The sequence below is a fragment of the Rhamphochromis longiceps genome, linkage group LG20 (genome assembly GCF_057381845.1).
Source record: "Rhamphochromis longiceps isolate RC_006_pf linkage group LG20, R_longiceps_female_GT1.1, whole genome shotgun sequence".
Lineage (NCBI taxonomy): Eukaryota > Metazoa > Chordata > Actinopteri > Cichliformes > Cichlidae > Rhamphochromis > Rhamphochromis longiceps.
In genome coordinates, this window is record NC_140576.1 from 33,630,472 (window position 1) to 33,654,984 (window position 24,513).

Sequence of the window (24,513 nt, forward strand, 5' to 3'; positions counted from 1 at the left end):
TTTCCACCATTTACCTTTGAAAGAATGTGTAATGCAAATGCAGTGAATTCATTGGTGGCCACTTCTCTTGTGACCGTAGTATAAATACGTAGCAGAAAAAGCAATGTAAAAATAAACCGTAAGATTTATTAACTCAACTTCACATTGTAAGGCAAAACATTACCTGGTTTTGTAAGGCAGTACAGGTTAAAAGGCACAATTTATTCCATCAGTTAAACCATGACAAAGTACTAAACTAAACAAAACAAACAAACAAACAAACAAAAAAAAAAACAAACAACATACAATATACTTTTAAAACCGAGCACAACATATTATTGGGAAACTTCTTTAGCATGTCTGCCTGTGACTTTTTAAAAGTCTCTGTGTATACAGCCTGCCAAACTTGGTTATACTGGAGTAAATTTTAAAACTTGAAATTTCACTCCTGTAAATATGCATATCCCAGTGTATAAAACAAACCCCATATATTTTAGTTTTGCCACAAAATATTTGAGAGCAACTCGAAGGAAAAGCTGAACTCTTTAGAGGAATTATATTTAGCTTTTTTTCTGAGTTCATTTTATTGTTAAGAAACATAAAATAAAAAAATAAAAAGTTAAACACTAAATATATGACAGTGTAAGGCCTGTTGTAACATTCATGAAATACTGACATGATTACTTTGCCATTTCTAACATAAGCCTTACTGCACACACTGAGGACATGCATAGGACACAATGGAATTGAAGTTACCCAATAATGAGCTATAATATATACAGCAGTGTACTTCTAAGTGTCAGTCTTACAGAAAGGCAGTAAGCCTAGAAGATCACAATGCTTATGGTTTTATCTGGCCTTCACTGAACCATGAAGCTCAGCTGCAGCTGCATACATGTACAAAGTGATGCCTGAAAACTCAGGCTATCAATCTGTAAAGACCACACCTGCAGATTTTTATTATAGATACATATACAGTATTCAGCTACTTTAGGGTTCCAGTCAAGTTAACAGCTTCAATGCTGATTGTGTATAAACATACATGTAAAGACCCTGGTTTAATTAGAAAAAAAAACTGAAGGAATAAAGATTTAAGGGGTTGTTAAATGGCCTCCTGTTTTGTAATAGTTGGTTGAGGGATGGAGGTTGGCTGCTTGGGAACAGTGGCTATGACCCCCTGAACCATTTTATAATGTTCTGAGCTGGAGGCAGCGGGTGGAGATGGAATTGGGGTTTCAGGAGTGGCTGAAAAGTAGAACAGAGAGAGCAGTTACTAATGTGGAGAAACTACAGCACAAGCAGGTGAATATTTATTATCTTACAGTGTGACGCGGGGGTAACACAAGATTCCAATAAGGAATAAGCACTTTTGTGAAATTTGTCAGAGCATTAAATATGCTCAGAAAGAATAACAGAAGTTTTCTTTTACAAAATAAGCCAGATTAGTTTCTGTGAACAATTTAGGGGATTATTTTACCAAGCTTATTTGGTCTTCCAGCTACCTGACTTGGCTGCACATGGAGCTGCGTGAGGAAAATTTGATGGGCTCTCTTCATTAAAATACAACTGATTAATGATTGTGATCACCTTCATTAGACTTGAAGTTTTTACCATATGTAGCAATAAAAAACCCTGACAGTTTTAAGCTAATTACAGACACCAAATCTTAAATGTAGCAATGCATTAATGTATTTTGTGCTTACAGATTTGACCATTATGGATTGGCGTTGGCATATTGCTGGTCACTATAACATTGGTGCTGAGGTGCTCCTGAACCAGGTGAGGATGCAGAGAGTGAGGTGCATGTGGTGCTTCATTAGCAGAACCTGGAAGAAAAACCCCAACAATTGTCAGTTAATCATAATTTATTACTGAATAGTGGTTTGATGCAGTTCTGTCCACTTAATGCAATGCCTACTGTTTCAGAATTCATGCTATAGTAAATTTTGCTAAACCTATCTGTACTGACAACCATTTCTCACCTCCAAGAAGCATTTCTTGAAGCAGATTGTCAATCTTGGCCATGCCGAAGAGTTTCACAAACTGGATCTGTTCAATCATTTGCCAAGTGATGCTCTGTAGTGTCGGCAGGAGCAGGAGAAGCTCTCCAAAACGGCCTCGAGAGTCATATTGCCTGTCGTTGATGTAGTCCTCCAGGCTCACCTGGACCTGGTATCGCATCCGCTTGATCTTTCCAGGGTCACTCAGACCTTTAGCATCTATGGGCAAATGTTAGCAAAGAGAAATGTTTTGATGACCAACATCTGTATATAATGTGGTCTAGCTGAGTTTTTCAAGTTTTCACTCAAGTTAATGGCTTGGAAAGAAGCTCAAGAATCTGAAATGTTTGTCAGCACTAATACCTGGGTCAAAGAAAACTATGGCTTTTAAGCAGGCATATTCATTGTCATCTATCTGAAGCTCTTGGAAAGGAAGCACCAGCTCATCCAGGATTCTCACTGCTACTCTGCCCACCTCCAACTCTGGGCAGTTTCTGGGAATGATGTGGTCATTTCCTGCAGGAGAAACACATTGAAAACGCACCATTGGAATAGGGAAAGAGCATGATTATATGCAATATGAGTGCAGTATCACACTGCCTTGTGTGTCAGTTTTACCTAATAAGAGGATGTCTTTGTAAAGCATGGACCTCTTTGCAGCACCGAGAAGGAGATGTTCTCCTGCATGAGCTCGAAGCAATGCCACCTGCAATGAAAGTGAATTAAAAGACAGTTTGCTATGAAATAATAACTCCTTTATGTTATACGTGTTTATATTATAAAGTTCTGTCTGGGGTTTTTTAAACTCCCCTTGCATGAATCTCACTGGTTGAACTAAAATTGGCAAAGAAGGCCATCTCACTGCATCAGCAAATCAGTTACTAAGGCTCGGTGATCACACTGTTAATGATTCTGCAGTTTGTTTTTTTTCAAGAAGCAGTGTGACATTAAAACCAGCTCATCATGTTCCAACTGAGGATTAAAACACATTAACCATTCTGGTTGAAAATTTTAAGAGAGAGTGATGAAAAACCCCGTCATCCTTAGAGACTGGAAAACTATTTTCTCCTCTTTTCTTTTTTCTTTTTTTTTACTGCAGTGTTATTTGATTAAGGAAGAACATAGTCAGTGACAGTCCCACAGCCACGTGTCCCTCAACCCTCGTTATGGTTTTGAGTATACTGGTTGATGAATGACTAGAGTGTCTATATCACTGTGTGCACTCTGTCTGTGTATGGGTCTCACCTGGTCATCCAAGGGCAGGTCACAGAAGGCTGGGATGTACTTGGCCCACTCCACTAAGACCAACAGCTGCTGTTTCATAGACTCACACACATCTGTGATGGTGGCGATCTTTTTAGTCCGTATGTCACCATTGAGTATAGGAGCAGGGGATGTGATCTACACAGGAAAATGCATTTATGAAGTCATTTGAGGTCTTGTTACAGTTACAGTAGATATGAGCCCCAAACATGATGTACGGCCACCTTACCTGTCTTGACAGTACGTCTGCCTGGATGAGTGCGTTGATGGATGGTAAACTGCTGTCTTCATAGCTGGATCTCCTGGTGCTGATTCTGTCTCGTTCGTTCTGTACAGCTAAAAAAAAAAGAACATTCACAGATTTATAATGTGGCAGCAAGATGTAGGTTGCATTTGCAAAGCAAAAGATAAAAGTGGAACTTTCATGCAGTTATATTTTTGTAAATGCAAGAAAAGTGTTGAATTTTCTCATTTCCTTTGTTGCACAAACACGGAACACAGAGTGATTTGAAAGAAAAATATGTCTTCCAAGGTTGTCATGTTTATCAGTATATGGCTGTTATTGCTTGGAAATGTTTGCTCAGCATAAGCTGGTCAGAGACTTAAGCACTCCGTGGAGTGAACATTAACAAAGTAGTCCCCTCCTGGGTGTTGCAACACATTTAGACAAGTCATATCAATTTAGTGGAGACAGCTCAAGCTCTGGTAGTGATTTGCTGATTAAATTCTCTTTTGTTTTGAGAGGCAATAGATTCTATTGTTTTAACACTAAAAAATTCACATAGATTGACTTTTTTGACTGGTTTAGTGAAGAGATAAAAGTCATCTACCTTCTTTCTTCATGCCAGCTCTGAAGCACTTCTTCAGTCGGCAATACCTGCATTGATTTCTCTTGTCTTTGTCCACAATGCATTGTCTGTTAAACCTGTAAAAGTGAGTGGATTAAGTTTGTTTGTGCTATCATGGATTTAAAAAGGAAACTTAATGAAGGAATCAATACAAAGTGAAGCAATTGGATACAAATTGAAATAGATGAAGTAAAAATTCCAGATGCTTTCTTTTTCAAGTAGCTTAAGCATGAAGAATATATACATATATATGTAATGATTGCATCCATCAACATTTAATCACAAGACTGTAATCAGAAGATTGCAATCTTTGCTTGTCTACACAGTGGCACATAACTGAGAATTAATTGCATTGGCTAGATGTCCATTGCTTTTTCATTGTCACACAAACAGTAGCAGTATTTTTTAGTTGAAGAGCTTCACTCACCTGCATGAATACATGTGGTTTTTCCGGACGCTGCGTCTGAAGAAGCCCTTGCAGCCATCACAGCTGGAGGCACCATAGTGTTTACCTGTAGCTCTGTCTCCACATATGGCACACAAACTGCCTGCAGCCAGGTGGCTCGCGGCGTTCATGTTAGTGCTTTCAGCTGGTGAGGAGTCTGACATGAGAGAGAGAGAAAGGGGAAAAAAAGGCTCATCAGGCCAACAGGCTTTTAGGTGATTAGCTTTAAATCACCGGAACAAGATGACCTGAAACTCGAAGAAGCGTCTTTTTATTTTTTTTTAATATGACTTTATTTCTAATCATATGCCAGACAGCAAACTTGAACTGCCAGGTTGGTTTAATTCTAGGCGTGAAAGACCGAAGTGAAGACACTCATCAGCTCCACTGACAGCTGATCAAAAGCAGCCCTCCAGAGAACTGCAGGGATCTGTTAGCAGCCTGAGTAGCTCAGATAGCGTCAACAGAGCTCAATTGATGTAGGTTTGATTACCTATGAAAGGCAATCGATGGAGACAGTTTTTGTGTAAGCCACTCTCACAGTCACCAGAACAAAGCTGATTATCATAGAGTTTGCCATGACACATGCTAAAGAAATGTACAATATATAAAAGTGGTAGGCTGGTTCTTGGAGAGTCACTTTTACATATTTGTTCAATGACAGAATATAATTGTGTAAATTATTTTAAAAAAAAGTTTTGTGCTTGGATAGGTCCCCATTAGGCTTTCTTTTTTTTGCTTCTTTGGAAATTTTAGAATCAGGATCAGAGCCAGATGTCATGGGAGACTGCATATACAAATAGGTTGGTGTCACTGTAAGCGCATATCCAAAAACGACATCCATTCTCCTCAGTTTAGACTCTGTGGGAACAGACCGTTTGTAACAAGAGAAGGGTGATCATGATACTAAAGCTACTGCTTCATCACTGAATGAAGATCAATCCCCTGTAATCAGTCTGACACCACATCCCTGTACAAGCTGGAACAGGTTAAAATTGGTTGGGCCAAATGACCCAAGTGCACTGAGAATACATCAGTCTCGTAAAACAAAATCTCTTAATGTTTTATCACACCCAAGGTGATAAAAGAAGACCACTGAACAGGATCATCTCTCTACGAGCAGGAGCAAATGGACAAATGACCCCTTTTATCACTTCACGCCAGAACTCGCGCTCTCCTCTCCCGACCAAAGTTTTAAATCAGTAAAAGTTTCAAAGTTCAAAGGCAGCGCTGCTTATATGACACTCACCTGCACCCAAGGGGAGCACTTGCATGTTTTCGAACTCTAGCGTGGTATAGGCTGGGTCCAGAGCTTCGCTGTAGTCTGCCATGTCCATGTCTGCTAGTTCTTTAGGCCAACAAATTCTCAACTACTTGACTGTGGGACAGAAAGACTTGTCCAAGAAAGTAGAGTGCCCCCCTCCTTCTCCACCTTCCTTTCTCACACCCCCACACACCTCAGCAAACCCCCCCTCCTTCTTTCTGGGTCTAGCTCCGCCCAGTGACAGGACAGCTCCTTGGCCCAGTTGAGTGGTATATGGACCTACTGGTGTTAGAGAGGTGAACAGTGACTGACAGCAGAGCTGGTGTCCTTCTCTTCCTTCCCTCATACCACTAACCAGAGAAGAGGTGGAGTGTCAGTCCGGTTGATGGTTAACCAGAGTGTTCACTGGTGAATCACAGGGTTGTTTTTTTTTTAAGAGATAGCACAGCTTTGATATCTGCCATCGCTGCATGTCAGTAATGGATAAACATTTCCTCAACCTGAGCTATGTCAGTTCACTCCTACTACATCATTTGACACCATTTTGAACTTTTCATTTTATAGCTGACACTTTCCTTGCATGCCCATATCACATGCACACCAATTAAAGCTTGGATATTGGTACAAACGAAAGTGCCTGCAAAAAGACCTGGAATTAGGCGGAAAGTAACTAATTCCAATTTTTATGAAATTTTACAAATTTTGAAAGCACTTCTGTTTGATGCTACTTTACATTTCTGCTCCACTGTGGAAAAACATTACAACTTTTTTCTTGCCTTTTAGCTCAGCAGCCCCCCTTGTCTCCCCTCTGCAGGTCAGCTAAAACACTCAGAGGCTGCCTTTTGTTGCTTAAATATTCAGAAAGCTTGTATGACTCCAGGTCCAAAGCTTCCAACCGATCCTCACAGATGCTCCTCTGCACAGATAGAATAAAAAATATCGAAACATTCCTCTGGTTTTGTTTTTGATATTTAATATTAACTGAGGCTTATTCAGGAATCACTCCATGACAACAGACATAGTTTGCACATCAATATATTACGGAAGTTATTAATTATTATTTTAAACAGAGGATAAATCATTATATCGCCTAACTGCTTATAAAGCAGTTTAACTTTAGAGCCAGCTTGATTACCTTGACCTTGAATAATTGCACTGTACTTTAATGAGATAAAAAGTAGAGGAAAAATACTTTTACCACCACAAGATAACCACAATCAAATAAAATTAACCACTATATTAAAAACATACTTCCATGTGTATTACATTGCTCGGAAATCTGAGTTAATTCTGCCATAATTAGCGGGGAAAAGCACAAATGATGCCTTTATGTAAAAGCCGTCATTGTTTGTGCAAGGTTCACGTGAGGCTTTTTCAAAAGCTCCAAGCTTGTTGTAAAGGCGGCTGCTCCTCTGAGAGACAGCTTAGATGACTCAGAGGAGCCTAAAGAAGCCTTTTAGAAAAATAAAAAGAGTAATGGTGGGTCAATTAATCATTCTTTACAGAAATTTTACATTTAATGCCACAAAATATGCAATAAAATGCAGTGAAGTGACACCGGCTTGTTTTACAGTTTACAAGGTTACAGATTTATTAGTTGTGGGTAACATAAGTGGGTATAAAAAAAAAGCATGAGCAGACAGAGTGAATCTTTTAGAAATGCACAAACATACGCAATTCTGAAACTGAGATTTTTAAAGGTAAACAGTGACCAGAGTTAATCAAACATCTGGCCCCCTCTGCCCCCGAGGATGGAAAATAGTTCAATCAAAACCTGAGTTACAGAGTAGAGAGGCCAGCTTGATGCCTAGATTAAAATCTTTCATCCAAGCCACCAACTTTTGCTCCTATCCAGTTGTTTCTTACAGGAAAAGGCCTTATTCATGACAGCAATACAATGCCAAAGCACAGTCTGCACACATTACAGCAGCATGTCTCCCCAGTAAAAGAGTCCATGCTAAACTATCCAGTCAGCAGTCCACATATGTATTATGAAGCAAAAACTAACACAGAGGAACCTATTAAGGAGTTCATTTAAAAAAGTAAAGCATTTAATCTCCTCAGTTGTTTTCTATTTACAGTTATTAAAAGAGGTGATGATAAGTAGCATTAATTATGCCTAGTGCAAGCTTTGTTTTTTTGTCAGGTTTCAACATTTGATATATTCATTTTGTTCAGTTTTTTAAGTTATAAGTTAAATCATTTGAAAATCATTGAATTTTTCTTTTTTTTACATTTTACAAAGTATCCTAAATCAGAACTGCTGTTTACTAGATAATTTCTCTTTTTTGGTCCATAAATATAGAAGAAGTATTACGAAGCCATTTCTAAGGCTCTGGGACTCCAGTGAACCATAGTGAGAACCTTTATCCACAAAGGGAAAAAACTTGGAACAGTGATGAACCTTCCCGGGAGTGGCCGGCCTACCAAGAAAAGCATCAACGACTCATCCAGGAGGTCACAAAAGAACCCAAAAACCTGCAGGATTCACTTATCCATGTTAGGGTCGGGATTCATGATTCAACAATAAGACAACAATAAGAGACCAGGCAGAAATGGCATCAATGGGAGAGCTTCAAGCAGAAAACTGCTGCTGACCAAAAGGAACACAAAGGCTCGTCTCACATTTGGCAAAAAACATCTTGATGAACCACAAGACTTTTGGGAGAATCTGGACTGATCTGGAAAGTTTGAATCCTGTTACATCAGGCGTAAAACTAACACTTTCATAAAAGAACATCATACCAACGATGTGATGGTCGGGGCTGCTTAAGAACCTGGACGACTTGTTCTAACTGACGGAACCATACTTTCTGCTTTCTACCAGAAAACCTGAAAGGTCATGCATGCTTGAGTTATGCAGCAGGACAATGATCTGAAACACTCTACCGTTCACCCTCCAATGTGGCTGAATTACAACAATTCTGCAAAAAAAGAATGGTCCAAAATTCCTCCACAGTGATGTGGAGGAATGTGTGGATATACAGTGGGGCAAAAAAGTATTTAGTCAGCCACCGATTGTGCAAGTTCCCCCACCTAAAATGATGACAGAGGTCAGTAATTTGCACCAGAGGTACACTTCAACTGTGAGAGACAGAATGTGAAAGAAATAAAATAAAATAAAATCCATGAATCCACATGGTAGGATTTGTAAAGAATTTTTTCGTAAATCAGGGTGGAAAATAAGTATTTGGTCAATAACAAAAATACAACTCAATACTTTGTAACATAACCTTTGTTGGCAATAACAGAGGTCAAACGTTCACTCTAGGTCTATACCAGGTTTGCACACACAGTAGCTGGTATTTTGGCCCATTCCTCCATGCAGATCTTCTCGAGAGCAGTGATGTTTTGGGGCTGTCGCCGAGCAACACGGACTTTCAACTCCCGCCACAGATTTTCTATGGGGTTGAGGTCTGGAGACTGGCTAGGCCACTCCAGGACTTTCAAATGCTTCTTACGGAGCCACTCCTTTGTTGCCCAGGCGGTGTGTTTTGGATCATTGTCATGTTGGAAGACCCAGCCTCGTTTCATCTTCAAAGTTCTCACTGATGGAAGGAGGTTTTGGCTCAAAATCTCACGATACATGGCCCCATTCATTCTGTCCTTAACACGGATCAGTCGTCCTGTCCCCTTGGCAGAAAAACAGCCCCATAGCATGATGTTTCCACCCCCATGCTTCACAGTAGGTATGGTGTTCTTGGGATGCAACTCAGTATTCTTCTTCCTCCAAACACGACGAGTTGAGTTTATAGCAAAAAGTTCTACTTTGGTTTCATCTGACCACATGACATTCTCCCAATCCTCTGCTGTATCATCCATGTGCTCTCTGGCAAACTTCAGACGGGCCTGGACATGCACTGGCTTCAGCAGCGGAACACGTCTGGCACTGCGGGATTTGATTCCCTGCCGTTGTAGTGTGTTACTGATGGTGACCTTTGTTACTTTGGTCCCAGCTCTCTGCAGGTCATTCACCAGGTCCCCCCGTGTGGTTCTGGGATCTTTGCTCACCGTTCTCATGATCATTTTGACCCCACGGGATGAGATCTTGCGTGGAGCCCCAGATCGAGGGAGATTATCAGTGGTCTTGTATGTCTTCCATTTTCTGATGATTGCTCCCACAGTTGATTTTTTCACACCAAGCTGCTTGCCTATTGTAGATTCACTCTTCCCAGTCTGGTGCAGGTCTACAATACTTTTCCTGGTGTCCTTCGAAAGCTCTTTGGTCTTGGCCATGGCGGAGTTTGGAGTCTGACTGTTTGAGGCTGTGGACAGGTGTCTTTTATACAGATGATGAGTTCAAACAGGTGCCATTCATACAGGTAACGAGTGGGGGACAGAAAAGCTTCTTACAGAAGACGTTACAGGTCTGTGAGAGCCAGAGATTTTCCTTGTTTGAGGTGACCAAATACTTATTTTCCACCCTAATTTACGAATAAATTCTTTACAAATCCTACCATGTGAATTCATGGATTTTTTTTTTCACATTCTGTCTCTCACAGTTGAAGTGTACCTCTGGTGCAAATTACTGACCTCTGTCATCATTTTAAGTGGGGGAACTTGCACAATCGGTGGCTGACTAAATACTTTTTTGCCCCACTGTAAGTAGTAAGTAAGTAACATTTATTTAACTCTCCTCTGCAGCTGTGCACTGTCATTACTCTGGCAGCTTCACTTTATATCCTACTTTATTTATATAGCACCTTTCGAGACAAACAAAGTGCTTCACGAAGAAACACCAGAGCATTTCAAACAAAAACAAACAAAAAGTTAACCAAACACAATTCCATTGCATGGATCTTAATAAAGGAAATCATCATCTTAAAACTGCATTTTGTATTTAGTCAGGCTATTTTTGATCTAAGATTAACATTAGTTTAACGATCTGAAACATTTGAGCGTGACATATATACAAAACCTAAGAAATCAAGAAGGGGGCAAATACATTAAACACTAAGTGTAGTAAATCTCATGGTTTCCCTGTACAGTGTAAAGACCAGATGAGTAGAAGTTGATGGTAATTTAAAAACTGTTCATGAGTATTTTATTTAAGCCTCATATACAAAAATATTTACTGTATAATTTAACAGTTTTCATTGAATGTAGCTACACTTTAAATTACATGTGAAGGTAAATGTGCCACTTTTAAACTGAAAATAATGCAGCATTGGTCATTAGGCACACGTGCACTCAGTGAATGATTTTCATGCCCAGAATCTGATTGTTTACATAAATAACTTTTGTGTTTGCGCAAAGCAGAAAGCAGGCTCATCCTGCATGTCACACAGCAAACAAGAGCCTTGTATTTGCAGAAAAAGTACCTAGTACATAGCAATAGGTCAACGATCTCAGGTTCAGACGGACCTCAAAAGCACTAAACCCCATGTAGGTGAAGTTGTTTGTCATGTACTCAAATTATACGGTGGGCTCATAAAATTATTTTTCTTCATGCAGGCAAACATCCATGCCTGTAGGCTTCTGTGTGTGACTGAGAGATGATTTGCTTAATGATTGATAAAAACCCCTCTTACTAAGAGCCAATCAGAAAGGAAAATGGAAGCAATCAAGTTCTGATTAAACTACTGTTTTTCTGAATGTCAGGAAAGGTCACAGATTCATTTACAGTTAAGCTTTCATGGTAATTAGACACTATAAACAATGCAATTAACGTAGACCAATTATCAAAAAATGATTAGCAGCTTTGTGCACACTCCTACAGTGTGCACAGGTGATTGTTCTGTATCAGACTGGAGCATGTTGTTTCACTTGTGTGTGCAGAGGTCATCCATTACAACATTGCTTCATGTTCGATCCATGCTGCTCTTCTGCAATGCCCATATTTGCTCAAGAAGTGTGCTGATTATTTCAAAGCAGTCAGCGAGCGGGGGGAGAGGGAAGAACTGATGATTGGAGAATCAGTGTGGAGCTTTGAATGAGTCACTGCAGCAAATCTTATCTCCCCCTATCATTAAAGTACTTGTATCATTGCTGCTATCTTAAATTTCTGTGAACTCCTCAAGGAACAGTCATATATGGGACTATAAAATATAATCTGCATGGTTATAGCTTTCTTAATCATAAACCCACAAACTGTTTTGATATGTTAGAAAGGGCAGGCTGAAATTCTTCCGTGACTTATCTGTGATTTGTGTGTGTGTGTGTGTGTGTGTGGGGGGGGGGGGTTAACATACTGTACATTTCCTCAAACTGGACTGACACGTGCAGGCTCTCTGGGCAGCTCACATTCTTGCTGATGCCAAATTCTAATGTAGCCACTATATTTAAATTAATTAATTAAAGACTACAACTCATCTTAGGCAACATTTTTCTAAAGGTATAGTTTAATATGACTGTAAATGTCAGTTTAGCTTGTTTAGTGTAGCATAAAGACGGCAATATAAGGAGAAGCAGCTAACGCGTGTAGTTAAAACAGCTCCAGTAGCTATGCTAATGTGTTACTAATTTTATTTCATATTGCTCATACAGTCATTCAGTCTAATGCTAAGAAGTAAATCATTCATTATTCATTAATACTGGTGGTAAGAAAATGTTATATAGCTGTGATAAAACAGCTCAGTGTGTCAGTGTTCCTGGACACAAATTTCCTGTTCTTGTTTTCGTGTCCCTGAAAATAATGTTTAGTTATTTTTTTTTATTAATTTAGAAAATAATAATAAATTTCACTTTCTTTTTTTCTTTGTCCATCTAAATGAAAACACAAAAACAATGTCAAACACAGCAACAGGTGGCGGTATAACCCTAACTGTATAGAAATGTTTGCAAAAATAAATGATTCGATGGTAAACAGCCTGACTGTAAACAAGGAAATGAAGATGCAATGATGAGTTTCTGAAAATCTTAAACCTGGACAAAGTTTTTCAAAAGCTTACATTTCTGGTTCAAAATGGCAATATACATAGAAAACCTATATTTACCAAGATATATGTGTACGTGGGAAAAGGGGCTCAATTTATAGGCTAATGTAGTGAAGTATGAAGTCATACAGCATGACAATTCATTGTTTCCATGAACTTGAATAAATACACATCTTTTAGGTAACTATTTGACGTTTTTCACTTGTATTATTTTTCAGTGTTTTTTCTTTTTTTTTTTTTGGTTTGTATATTTTGTTATAGTTAGCATGGTGATGCAGTAAAGAAACTGTGCATTCACATGCTTCTCAGATGGTCATGTTTCCGTAGTTTGGGAACATTCTTCTGACTTTGTTGTATGTTTTTAAGTGATAAAAACACACGTGTTAAAAGAAGATGTGTTATTGTGTGTTTTATTGCTGTTTTATTACACTGAGCATTCAAAATACATACTGTTGGCTGTTTACAGTAAAATATTGCACTGACCTGACCTGTAGGATTATTGCAAATAATCTAGGTCACTTAACTCGGACAGCAACTGTTGTACTAAAACTGGCTACATTTCCTCTCCAGAGCACTCATATGATCCTTTATAAATAGGAGCAAAACCACCAAGGTCAGATTGTGTAGTGTTCTGAGAAATTACAAAAAACCAAGAGCATCGCAGACTCTGCAGGCCTCAGTTCATGACAGTACAGTTAGGGAAATGTTGAACAAGTGTGGCTTGTTTCTAAGCCGTACTTGTGCAGGAAAAATGCAACGCTGCATCTGAACACACATTTGGTGAAAACACATCATATCATCACAAACATTTCATACTAGCTGTCAAACACAGTGGTGTAGTAGTAATGATTTGATTTGGAGCCACAGAATTTGGGCACCTTGCAGACACTGAGCCTACTACGAATTCTTGTGCATACCAAAGTATTCAAATTAGAGGTCTCCTGTGCATAAAGACAGTAATTGCAGGTACACCTGTTGTAAACAGAAGAAATCAAGGTATTGCCATCCTGACTTTACCCTAACTGAAATGTTATGGTAGGACTTTAGGAGAGCAGTGTGAACCAGTTCCTGCACAGAGCAATGAAGCAACATTATAAAAAGGGTGAGCCACAATTCTTCTACACTTCTGCAGTTATAAATATTATAGTTATACAGAAAATTATTACTTTAAGTTATTGCTGCTAAAGGTGGTTGTGCAAGCCATTGAATACTTATTGTATGCTTAATTTTCACTTTCTTTTTCTTTTCTCAATGTTAGAGCATAGATAAGCCGCAATGGAAACTTGTGTGCATGTGTACTGCATACAAAACAACTACTATCAGGTAAGTGCCAGAACTTTAAAGCCCAGGGTCAGGTCATAATGCTTGTGGTGCTGTAATACTCAAAAAAAATCTTTATGACAATTCGAACCCCCCAAAAATACAATCAGTGACTTCTATTTAAAATATAATCAAGAATGCAAGATGTGTAGTCAGTGATAACATGATAACTTTACTAGTTATTTTCCAAATTGCTGAACTCCATTTTCCAATAATGTTCACATGAAATGGCAAGCAATAGAACTGCCAAACACCTCATGAAGCAGTCAGTGATTGAGTTAGCATGCTAACATTGTACCTTTCTATGTAGAGATGCTAACATATTTGAAGACTCTTTTTTTTAATCGTGGCAACAAATCTCATTCTTAAGGCTGTTACACAACCAGGTTCCCAAGACAACAAGCCTATAACTCGGATTATACATGTGATTTTGATTAGGTTTTTATTACCATGTTATTGCCTCTTTAAATATAGGAAATTTTAAAACCATAAAAAAAGTTAAACATTACTAGTTGGGTTCAGTATGTAGCTGTCATGTGTATTAAATCCTGACCAGACATGGCTACAATGACAGTTACAATAACACACCACTGTTGTCATTTGTTTCTATTGGTACTTTAGTACTGGAGTTGTGTTGATGTGCGGGGACCAGATTTACTTGGCAATTGTGATGCAGCAGTTAACAAAACCACTCAAAACAGTCATTCATCAACAGTAATCACATTTACATGTGACAGCTTAAGCTTATCAGCAAGTCAATAGTGTGTGATTCAGCTCCATGGGGGCAGAATATGCATACAATTAATGATTTTTTTAAATTTATTTGTCTTGTAGCAGCTTTTTCTCTGGTTGTATTAAATGCCGTTAAAGGATGATTGTCTTGCTTTGTTTTTTAAAGTAGTCAAATGCAGGGATTGTTTGAGTGCTATTTATAACAAAATATAATGAAATAAAGTGAAATAAGTAAGGAATTTTTTCTTTTTTTAATGTAGTGAACAGAATATAAATAGAGTCTTAAGCCAAAACTGAATTTTGATAAAAGCTGCAGCTCAGCTGGCAATGGCCATTTGACTTTTAAATGAAGTGGGAGGCTGCCATGTTAAAATGTGATGGGCTAGACTGAGCTGTCTTATAATCAGTCACCCAAACTCTTGCCCCGAGGCTAAAAGTCAAAGGATCGCTGAGACCTGATGTAATACATGTGTGATTCTCCCCTTTGAAATTTCAAACTCCAGTTTGTGAACAAAGTCCTGTCTATCTTCTGAATAGGAATCTCCGACCACTGACCAAACTCCATTTGTAACCACTGCCTATTTGTACCTTCTCCTCAATGACTACATTTCATTTCCCCAAGTCCGATCTCAAAGGCAGGCGGCAGGGAAGCAGCATAATAAAATCAAAATGCAGAAACCAGCAGCTGGGAGGAAAAAAGACGAACGTGGTGGCCTGGAAGAGTTAATAAGATGTGGAATATAAACTCTCCGGGGACTTATTTTGCTTCTTTCAAAGAGAGCTTCACCTTAGTGGAAAAGCAAGGCATAACCAGGAATGTGTTGATGTTGATAAGAGGAAAACAGAAGGAAACAATGTGCTGGCTGCAGCAGATTTAAGGCCGGCAGAAAAAGCCTGCTGCAGTAGATGGAGGAGATAGGTGAGTAGAGTGTCATGGCAAAGACCTTGTCAACAGATAGCTATCTGCAAATAACACAGCTTATGCAAGCCCGTGTGGTTGAGTGGGGGAATATCATATTTTCTGGGCTAGTGGAATATTCTGTTCCTATAATAATGCAGATTTATCATTTAAGAAGATTGAATTACTGTCTTGAATCATTTTCTGATGGTTTTATGTGAGCATGTTTATTCAGTAAAATTGTGTTATGCGTTACTCCCGCCTCTGTAGTGGAAATTACTTTGACAAAGCTCATATAAATATCTTATTTTTCCTGTCAAATATTAGCATTCTACTTACACAGAGAAGATAATGCAATCTCAGAGGCCCACGAAGCCTTACTCATTAAAAGCCAGTTTGTCACCTTTATTTACACAGTTTTTAAAGTTTTGTGCTAAAATGACAAATCGGATTGCCAAAGAAATCCTCAAAGAGCCGTCTTCATGTTAATTAAAACGATTTCAAAGTTTTATCATTTAATGTTTACAACCACTCTCAGTTTACTTTTAAATTAGCTTTCTGAAGATGATTTTCACTGCGGCTGAAATAAAATCTTTTCAGTGAAAGAGCAGGCAAGTTGTCAAATCGCCCTCATGATTACTGTTTGCTCTCATGTAATGATAAACCAAGAGCGTCTATTAGTTGTGTCATGATATTATAAGAGGTTAAAGATTTAGCTAATAAATTAGATAGGCTGATGGAAAATTATATTACAACACCCTTTTCCAGTTTCTCTTTGTGACTTCTACCCACTTAGCAGACCACACTGTATTTCTGTTTAAAGGCACTTTACTAAGGTGTATTTCTTTACAGATATTAACTTGGGCCACCAGTATTTCTTTATCTCAAAGATTTATTAGGCCATTCAACCTTTCGGTACGTCTTTCATAAATATAAAACTGAAAGCGACACACTTTACAGAAAAACAAATTCACAAAAACATGTTTATACTTCAGTCAGACTGAAAACCTCAAGTAGCCCCTGTGCACTAAATAAGTAAACAATTACATCAATAAACATGAAGACCTATGCACTACGTAAATCAATCACAGCATGTGATAAGGGTCTGTAATAATTAACCCTGTTTTGCTGAAGATTCATTTTGACTGCTTTTCCAATCCACTCTGTCAGCAGCTCTGCTCGGAGCACCTTTATCTCTCTAATTCTCTATAGGTCCTTCAGTGAGCAGCAAATCAATAGACATTTAACCTAGACAGCTCGAATAACAAGACGTGAAGTATTCAACGCTGCCCTGTCAACGTTAAGTCAAGAGTGCTTTTTGTCCAGCATCTTAACTTGAATTGTAATGAACACAATACACACAGAGTGTTGTCTTTATTTAGCAAGACGTTATCATCACAGCATCTGTAACATCAAATATTTTTTTTATTGTTAAGTGAATTAACTCAGTGAGCTCATTTTTCTCACTCATGTTCTCATTTTAGTCCTTCTGCCTGTCACTGAGGTGACCTGATGTTCTCATTTTATGCAGCACCTTAACAGGTCTGTCAGGGGTGGTGAGCAAAGTACTGAAAGTTTGGAGTAACAGTACCCTCACCAAGTGAAACAATACTCCACTCTCGTTATGTTTGAGAAAATTCTCCGCTTTTTAATTTCAGTAAAAGTAGCCACTCTACGGTGGAGAAATACTTTGTAACAAATTGCTACTATGGTGCAGTAGAGGATTACTTGGTAACAGTTTGTTAGAATGGTACACTGGAGAATTACTTTTTAACAAGGCGTCACAATATAGCACAGTGCACTCACCTTGTTATAAGTGAAAGTACTGTATGAAGTGCACAGGAATAAGTATCAGCATAGTTTATTCTATAATAATACATTACATGTTTTCTTTTTGATAATCTGACTAAGTAAACTATAACTGCAACTAGCAAATAAATGTAGTGTCGTAGAAAGTGTAGTGGAGTAGAGGGAAAGCAGCATAAAATATGGAAACAATGTAACCTCATCGGGTATTTTGCTAAATGAATCTGCTAAACTATGTGAAATGCAGTCAAGTGGAAAGTACAGTATTCCCATCTGAAATTGAGAAGAGAAGAAGTCATATGTAGAATTAAATGAAAAATTCTCAATTGAGGTTAAACTGGAAGGAAGTCCAGTTGGTGGTTAAGCATGGTTTGCTTCTTTTCATCACTAGGCCCTCTACTTATAGTCCAGTGTTTGTGTCAGTGCTGTTGCTTTCATCAGTGTCAGGTAATATGAAATCATTGCTTATCACTGCCATCTTGTGGACATTCAGCAAATCAACACTCAATCCACTTCTCTGTTAACCAGGTTCTTACTACAGTAGTTGTTTAATGCACAAACTGTTGAAGCTCTGAAACGTCCAAAATATTCATGATAGAGTCAACTTATTGTAACACATGTTCAAAGAAGCAGCTCTGGTAGGAATTAAAATACCCTTTTTTTGTCAAAGCAGCTTTGCAACATGTTTCTTTTGAAAGCCTCGAGCAACAACAGAATATACAACAGAATATTGTGTTCATTTTCACAGTACTGTCTTCAATCTTCCAGGGGCTTTACCTCAAAGATTTTAACACACACACAGCAAGAAAAAAAAAAACTACAACTAAGTTTATGTGTCTTTTACCTTTACCCGGGTTGGTAAAGTGGAGGATTCCATCCTGGCCATACATCCCTGGGAAAGCTGAGCTCTGACAGTGCGCCGACCAGCTGTGTGAAGGCCCATGAGCCTCGTCGCCTCTCCCAGGCCCGGCCAGGCTGAGGCAGGCTGGGAGGAAAAGCAGCTACTGGATAGTGTTGTTTGCTGGGGCCACCAGGCCGACTGTAAGGGCCCAAGGCACATGGGGATAATCCCCTAATGCCTGTCACAATGAGATTTGATTGGAGACTTGAACACTCGGATTATTAGTGTCAAGAGAACAGTGTGTAATACCTGCTCTCCAAACAGGTTGCTAATTGGGCTTTCTGCCTCTGTTAAATACCCAAGAGGCACACTGAGATTTGTTAAATGTCACATTTGATGTCAGCACAGATTAAGTTTCATTTCATTAGCTGAGTGGTTCCTTCACCCACTAATGTAACTTTAACATAATGCAAGCTTCTGCTATTTATATTATTTCACCATACAAAGGGTCATGTCCCAGCATAAGGAAAAACCCTTACAAGCTAGCTAAAGGGAAAGATCAACACAAAGTTATAAAATGAGGTAACTGATTTATCAAAGTGATAAAAGGAATGGAAAAGAAAACAAATATTTCATGGTGGCAAAAGTGGACATTAGATAAGCCTTGCTAAAAAGGACTTTTCATTTCATCACACTATGGCTCCTTATGGAGAAAGCCCACAATAACTCAATAATAGCTGAGTGATTTTATCTGTCATTTGAGTCATAATCTGACTCAGACCTCATAAGTCTTCCTGTGCTGTTAAATCTTGCACTTATTACATAATATGCAAATGCTGCAGCTTATTTCTTGGTTATGTCTGACTGAAGCTGTGAGGAACATTAAAGTCAAAGTGACACATGTCTTGATTTGACCAAGAGCACTTCAATTTATGTAATTTAGTTTGATTCCTCCAGACAGTCTTACCACATGGGCAAAGTGGGCATGATTTTTGATTTTTAAGAGTGTGTGAGTATCTGTAAAAGCCCTACATTTGCAAGTGAGAAGGCCTAGATGTAAATAAAAATGGACAGAGGTGGAGCCAGAGAGTTTTTATAGGGGTGGCCAGGCAAACAAGTTAATGATTTTTTTCCCCTAGGCAAGTCACCGTGGGCCAAATGTTCAGGTTTGGTCACTTATTTTGACCATATTTCTGGACATACTATAAACTATTTCTTGTTTTTGGGTATTCATATTTTTTTTTATGTGACAATAATCTAAATAGTGGCTGGTTCTTGTTAATATGTGCGAGACCATCAGCTAGAGAAATTGTAACACAGTTTGAACTTGAAAAACAGTTTGTAACAATATGATGTAACTTGATGTAACTGTTAATATGAATGTGGCTACAGTACAAGACAATACTAATCTTCTAGTGTTTTGAGAGTGTACATTAGCTGTACATGTATAAACTGTTAAAATGATTGCTTCAAACAATACTTTCACTTTGAAATAAATACTGACCAGTAAATGCATCTGTTTCTGTATTTGCTCTTTTTTTAAGTGTTTCCTTCATTTTAGCTTTGCTCTTTAGCTCTAGACATAGTTAAATTATATAGGATTATATAGATTTAACTCTTCAGTAGCTGCTTTTCCACCAGCTCACTGATTGCTTTCACTTTTAGAAGTAGGCTAACGCAGCCAGAGGACCCAGGTGAAATCCATGCAGGTACAGAGAGAATAATTGAACTTCAAACAGGCCACAGCCAGTTGCTGAACCAGGAGGCAGCAGTGTTAATTACCAGTAGCCTGTTTTGTTAGGAGGACATCTCCTCAGTGTACTAATTTTTTTAATTTTACTGCAAGAGATTGAACAATTACAAACTCTGCTGCACATTGCAGTATTAAAACTTTTCATAGAAAAGTTCATTTTTGACCTAGAAACATTATCTTGAAGTTGCCAAAGCAACGGCCACATCAATAAACACCAAAAGCAACAAAAAAATGTCATTTCCCTGTCCATACTAACTCCATCTACAATGATATTTATAATCCAATCCAGAGCTGCAACAAAGCTGTAAATGAACTTGACTTGTTTATAACCTAGACTTTATGACATTGCTTCACCTGAAACATTAAATGCATGACTGAAGCAACGAAAGTGGCTGTTCTGCCACCAACATTTGAAAAATGTGACACATTTTTTGACAAAATTACTTCTTTAGCGACCTATCAGTAACAACCTCTGCCTGTAACAGAAAGTTTCATTATTTAATTTGTAATGATAATAATTGATAATTGTATAAATTTGAACTTTGTAAGCATTACTTTGTTTATGGTTCATGCAGAAGTTATGAGAAGGTTAAACCTTTGCATTGCAATGTGTCAGTGTTTAGAAGTACTATTTTTTTTTTTAAAGATGCCATTATCATGAGAAATCCTCATCTACATGCCAGTACGATGACAAAAAAAAAGAGTGCCTTGAAAAATATTTTGTGTGCATAGCTTGATGTGTCTAATGTAGAATGTGCCCTGCTGTCAAGTCTTTCAGCTTTTTAGGCAAACAGATATCTGCTGAGGGTCTGTTCAATGGCTGTTGTCATGTTTGCATTCACCAAGTGTCTCTGCCCCTCTGCAGGGCTTGGGAGTTTGTCCAGGCTGCGACCGTTAAGCAATTAATCCCATGTGTCTGACACAAACTATGTGTGTTCTATGAGCTATAAATCACCTTGCTAAGAAGGTTTGTCAGCTTGTGCCCACAGCTGAGTGTGAAGGAGTGAGAAACCTGCTAAAAAAAATACATAATTTATCATAATATATTTTATCATCTTGATAAAATCTCAGTAGGAAGCAGACTATTTTCAGGATGTGGAATTATACGGTTTTGCAATAGAAGTAACATGAGCAGAGGTTTGTAGCTTGCTTGGACAAAGAAGCATAGTTTAACCTGAGCTAGGCCAAAAAGAAGCTTAAACTACGCAACTGCCAAAGAATGTATTTATAACATAAATGTCCTGGTTTTGGAAGATTTGTCAAGCATATACTGTAAACAAGTCCTCCAAGAAAAGCTTACTATTGTATTCATTAGAAGTCAGTACTCCAAACAAAAAGAAAAGAAAAAAAAGAAAAGAAAAGAAAAGGTTTTCTGCTTTTAATGTTTGCTAGTTCTGTAAATTAGCAACCAAGATTATAGTCTGCATTGACTCGATAGGGTGTAGCTTAAAGAATCACTTTTCATAGTTTTGCTTTTGTCAACAAATCATATGAAAACTAAAACTGTATTTCTTAGTAATTCAGCCCCTCCCCAGCCTGTCTGTGCTGCTTAGTCACTAGAGACTTGGTGGAAACTTTAGAATAAGCACATTCATAAATTTTAACTAAGTAAAATATAAGATCTCTGTGCTGTATTTTTCTTCTTATTTTACTTTTTTTGAATAAAACTTGGGGTTTAATGTACATTTGGTGAGTATTTAGGCAGCAAATTCACATTCAGTTTGCATTTGCAACAGCATTGATACCAGCACTGCCGTCTTCACCTGCTCCAGATGACACACACCTTTACTAAGTAAAGGTGCACAACCTTTCCCCCCTTACTAGAAGCTGGACACATGAACAGTAGCACTACAAACACGATGAAGCATCTTAAAGACTGATGCCTTGGTCGTTATTACGACTGTTGGGAGGTCAGTAAGTCTCCTGTTTTAACAACAAGTATTAAACAGTTATCTGAAGTGTTGACCTTGCCACTGTCCGCATAAACATGAGCCATTTAAGTATTAGCAGCTACCCGCAGGTAGCAACTGGTGGCTATAATAAAATGGTAATGTTAATGTGGTCTTGTCTGTCTGTAACATTAATAAACAGTATAAATTTAACAGGATAACACAGTTAACTGCAGTATTATGTTATTAGGTTATTACTGGGCACGATTCAAAAAACAGCATGAAAATCTGAATTTTCGGATTCTGAACTTGTCATCTAACACACACATACACCGAATGCACTGTGTTGTTGAGGAAAATGTGAGGACAAAGAAGTTGATATTAAGCGGTCCTGTTGTTTCTAAACCCGGAGAAGGAGGAAACAAAGATGCTAGGTTCATTCAAGTCTCCGAAAAAAGCAGCAGCAGGGAGAATTTCATACTTTGAACCAGGAGTTAAAGCTGTATCACAACTGCTTTCATACATATGTCAGGATGTCAGGGGGGCAGTTTGAACTCTTGTTGGCAGAGTTGGGACCACATCTGAGGAGGCGGATGAATCATTTCAGAAAGCTAAAGAAAAATAAATGCTGCAAATTCATCCAGTGAAATTACGCGGTCGGTGTGAATTTGCACATTAAGAATGGGTGAATCCAAAAACTATTTTTAAAGCACAAAATATTCTAACAAATTTTACACATCTGATGTGTAAAGCCTTCAGGATGTCAGTGGAACTTCCATATTATGGTCTCCTAATGTGTCTTCAACTGTGCTCAAGATCAAGGTCAGATTTTACTGAAACAGGATTCATTTGCTGTGGACACGACTGTGAGCCTGCTTAACTTCTCAGTAGATTTAAATTCTCATGGCTTTGTGCGATACAACCACTGAAAACAAAATGCACAGCTTTCTTTCTGTGTGTCACACATGATGATCACCTGTGACTGTAATTCTAACTGACAAAATAACACATCAAACAAAACTGTATAACTGAACAAAATCATGATGCTCATTGTTCTATACAGTTTCTCTTTATGCTGCATGTACTGTGTCATAATGAAATGAAATCATCTAGAGATTTATGCCGTAACAAAAACCCCTCACAAAACATGAATTGTAAATATAATTAAATAAAAATATTGTCCTGTCAGCAACTAAAATAGCAGCCTGGAAATCTTATCCCTGTCGCTTCACTCTTAACTGAAATGGAAAAGTAAATGGAGCTGGATGTAAACCGGCCAATGCAGAGAAAATTTAGAGAAGCATGGGGTGTTCATTAGAGAGATTAGTGTTAGTATATTCCCAGTTAGCTAGCCCATAGGGGGTTTGCTTGCCAGCTACAAAGTCCTAGAAGCAAGCCTGGCAGCGACAACCTTGAAATACTGCTGGACACATATATGAGAAGTTATTTTCACTATCTGAACTGACTTTCACTTCAGTGGTCACTAGGACTGAAATGTATGAAAATATCACCTCCTTCCTTTGTACAATTCACCTTTTCTGTGTAGCTGTTCCTTTTGCTGAAAAAATAGCCTACATATAGCGAATTGGCATAGTGGCACGAGAAGAAATGCAAGGAGGGAAGGAATAAACGAGCAAAGGCAGACTTAAAACATTGGACGGATATTTTCATTTCTCATTTGGCCAGAGCTTTGTTTAAATGGATTTGCATCCCTGGTGTGACATACAAATTATTTAATGAATGACCACAGAAGCAAAAACTAAACTCCCACCAACTGCTGCATCAGACAGCTGGTATGATGCCGAGTAAGGCCTCTCTTGAGATGGTTCAAAACAGTTATGACAAAGGGGCGGTTTGTGTGCCTGTAGCAGCAATGTGTCCTTCTGCTGTTTTGTGTTTGCACAGCACCTTATATTGTAGCCATAAAATAATGCAGAGGCTTGTCACAGTGTCATAGTGAGGTTAAAATGTCAGTCTTTTTATGGATAGTGTAACTCTACAGAAAGAATGTTTTCAGAACTCCGTAAAAAATATCCAGTCCATGAGCACAGCTTGTCAAACAGAGCAAGCTTAAATCATTTCAAATCAGCCTGTGAGCCCTGTCACACTCACTGTACTCTTACAGCTCTTACATCTCAATATCTCTGAACCATCATCTCCATCAGGCCCAGCTCCCATGGCCTTTTTTTAACGACCTCCATATCTCTGACACACCTCCTGGATTACAGCCGTGTGAAAAAGACAGACATGTATGGTGGTGATATTTGCACCCTGAATCCCTTGTGATCCAGCAGAGCTCTGGAGCCAAGCAGCTGTTGCACAAAAACACTGAATAAGAAGCAAAAAGAGGCAAGCAGCTGCCATGCTTAGCCTCTTTTTAAACTAGTCGGCCACACGGATAAAAGCAAAAGTGTGTACTCACCAAATGGAAGTTCCATACTTGAACTGACTTGTGAGTTTACTTTGACCATGTCGTCCTCTCCTTCCTCCCGAGCATATGTTTTAAATCCACTATTTTCTCCCCTCACCATAAGGTGTAAAATGTGGAAGTCTGGCGCAGGGTGCTGTAGTGCGAGAAGGGTGTTGTTGGTGCAAGGTAA

General features: G+C 38.5%; 2 protein-coding genes across 3 annotated transcripts in view; one reads left to right on the plus strand and one right to left on the minus strand.

The window, feature by feature from the left end:
• Nucleotides 1-126: 126 nt before the first annotated feature.
• Nucleotides 127-24,480, minus strand: hnf4a (hepatocyte nuclear factor 4, alpha). Of its 2 annotated transcripts, none has more exons than XM_085394267.1 (10): nt 24,336-24,480; nt 4,518-4,692; nt 4,073-4,167; nt 3,472-3,578; nt 3,225-3,380; nt 2,598-2,685; nt 2,343-2,495; nt 1,962-2,198; nt 1,683-1,805; nt 127-1,224 (listed from the first exon to the last, which is right to left on the minus strand). In XM_085394267.1, exons 1-10 carry the CDS (start codon nt 24,442-24,444, stop codon nt 1,082-1,084), a joined length of 1,386 nt encoding a protein of 461 aa, XP_085250393.1. In that variant the 5' UTR covers nt 24,445-24,480; the 3' UTR covers nt 127-1,081. The 2 variants fall into 2 exon arrangements, with proteins under 2 accessions (XP_085250393.1, XP_085250394.1); XM_085394268.1 differs by lacking the exon at nt 24,336-24,480 and adding an exon at nt 5,785-6,124.
• Nucleotides 15,325-24,513, plus strand: part of fitm2 (fat storage inducing transmembrane protein 2) — a 30,212-nt gene continuing 21,023 nt past the window's right edge. Inside the window, exon 1 of the mRNA XM_085394272.1 lies at nt 15,325-15,645. The gene's annotated coding sequence lies outside the window, so the exon portion shown is untranslated. The remainder of the gene's footprint in view (nt 15,646-24,513) is intronic.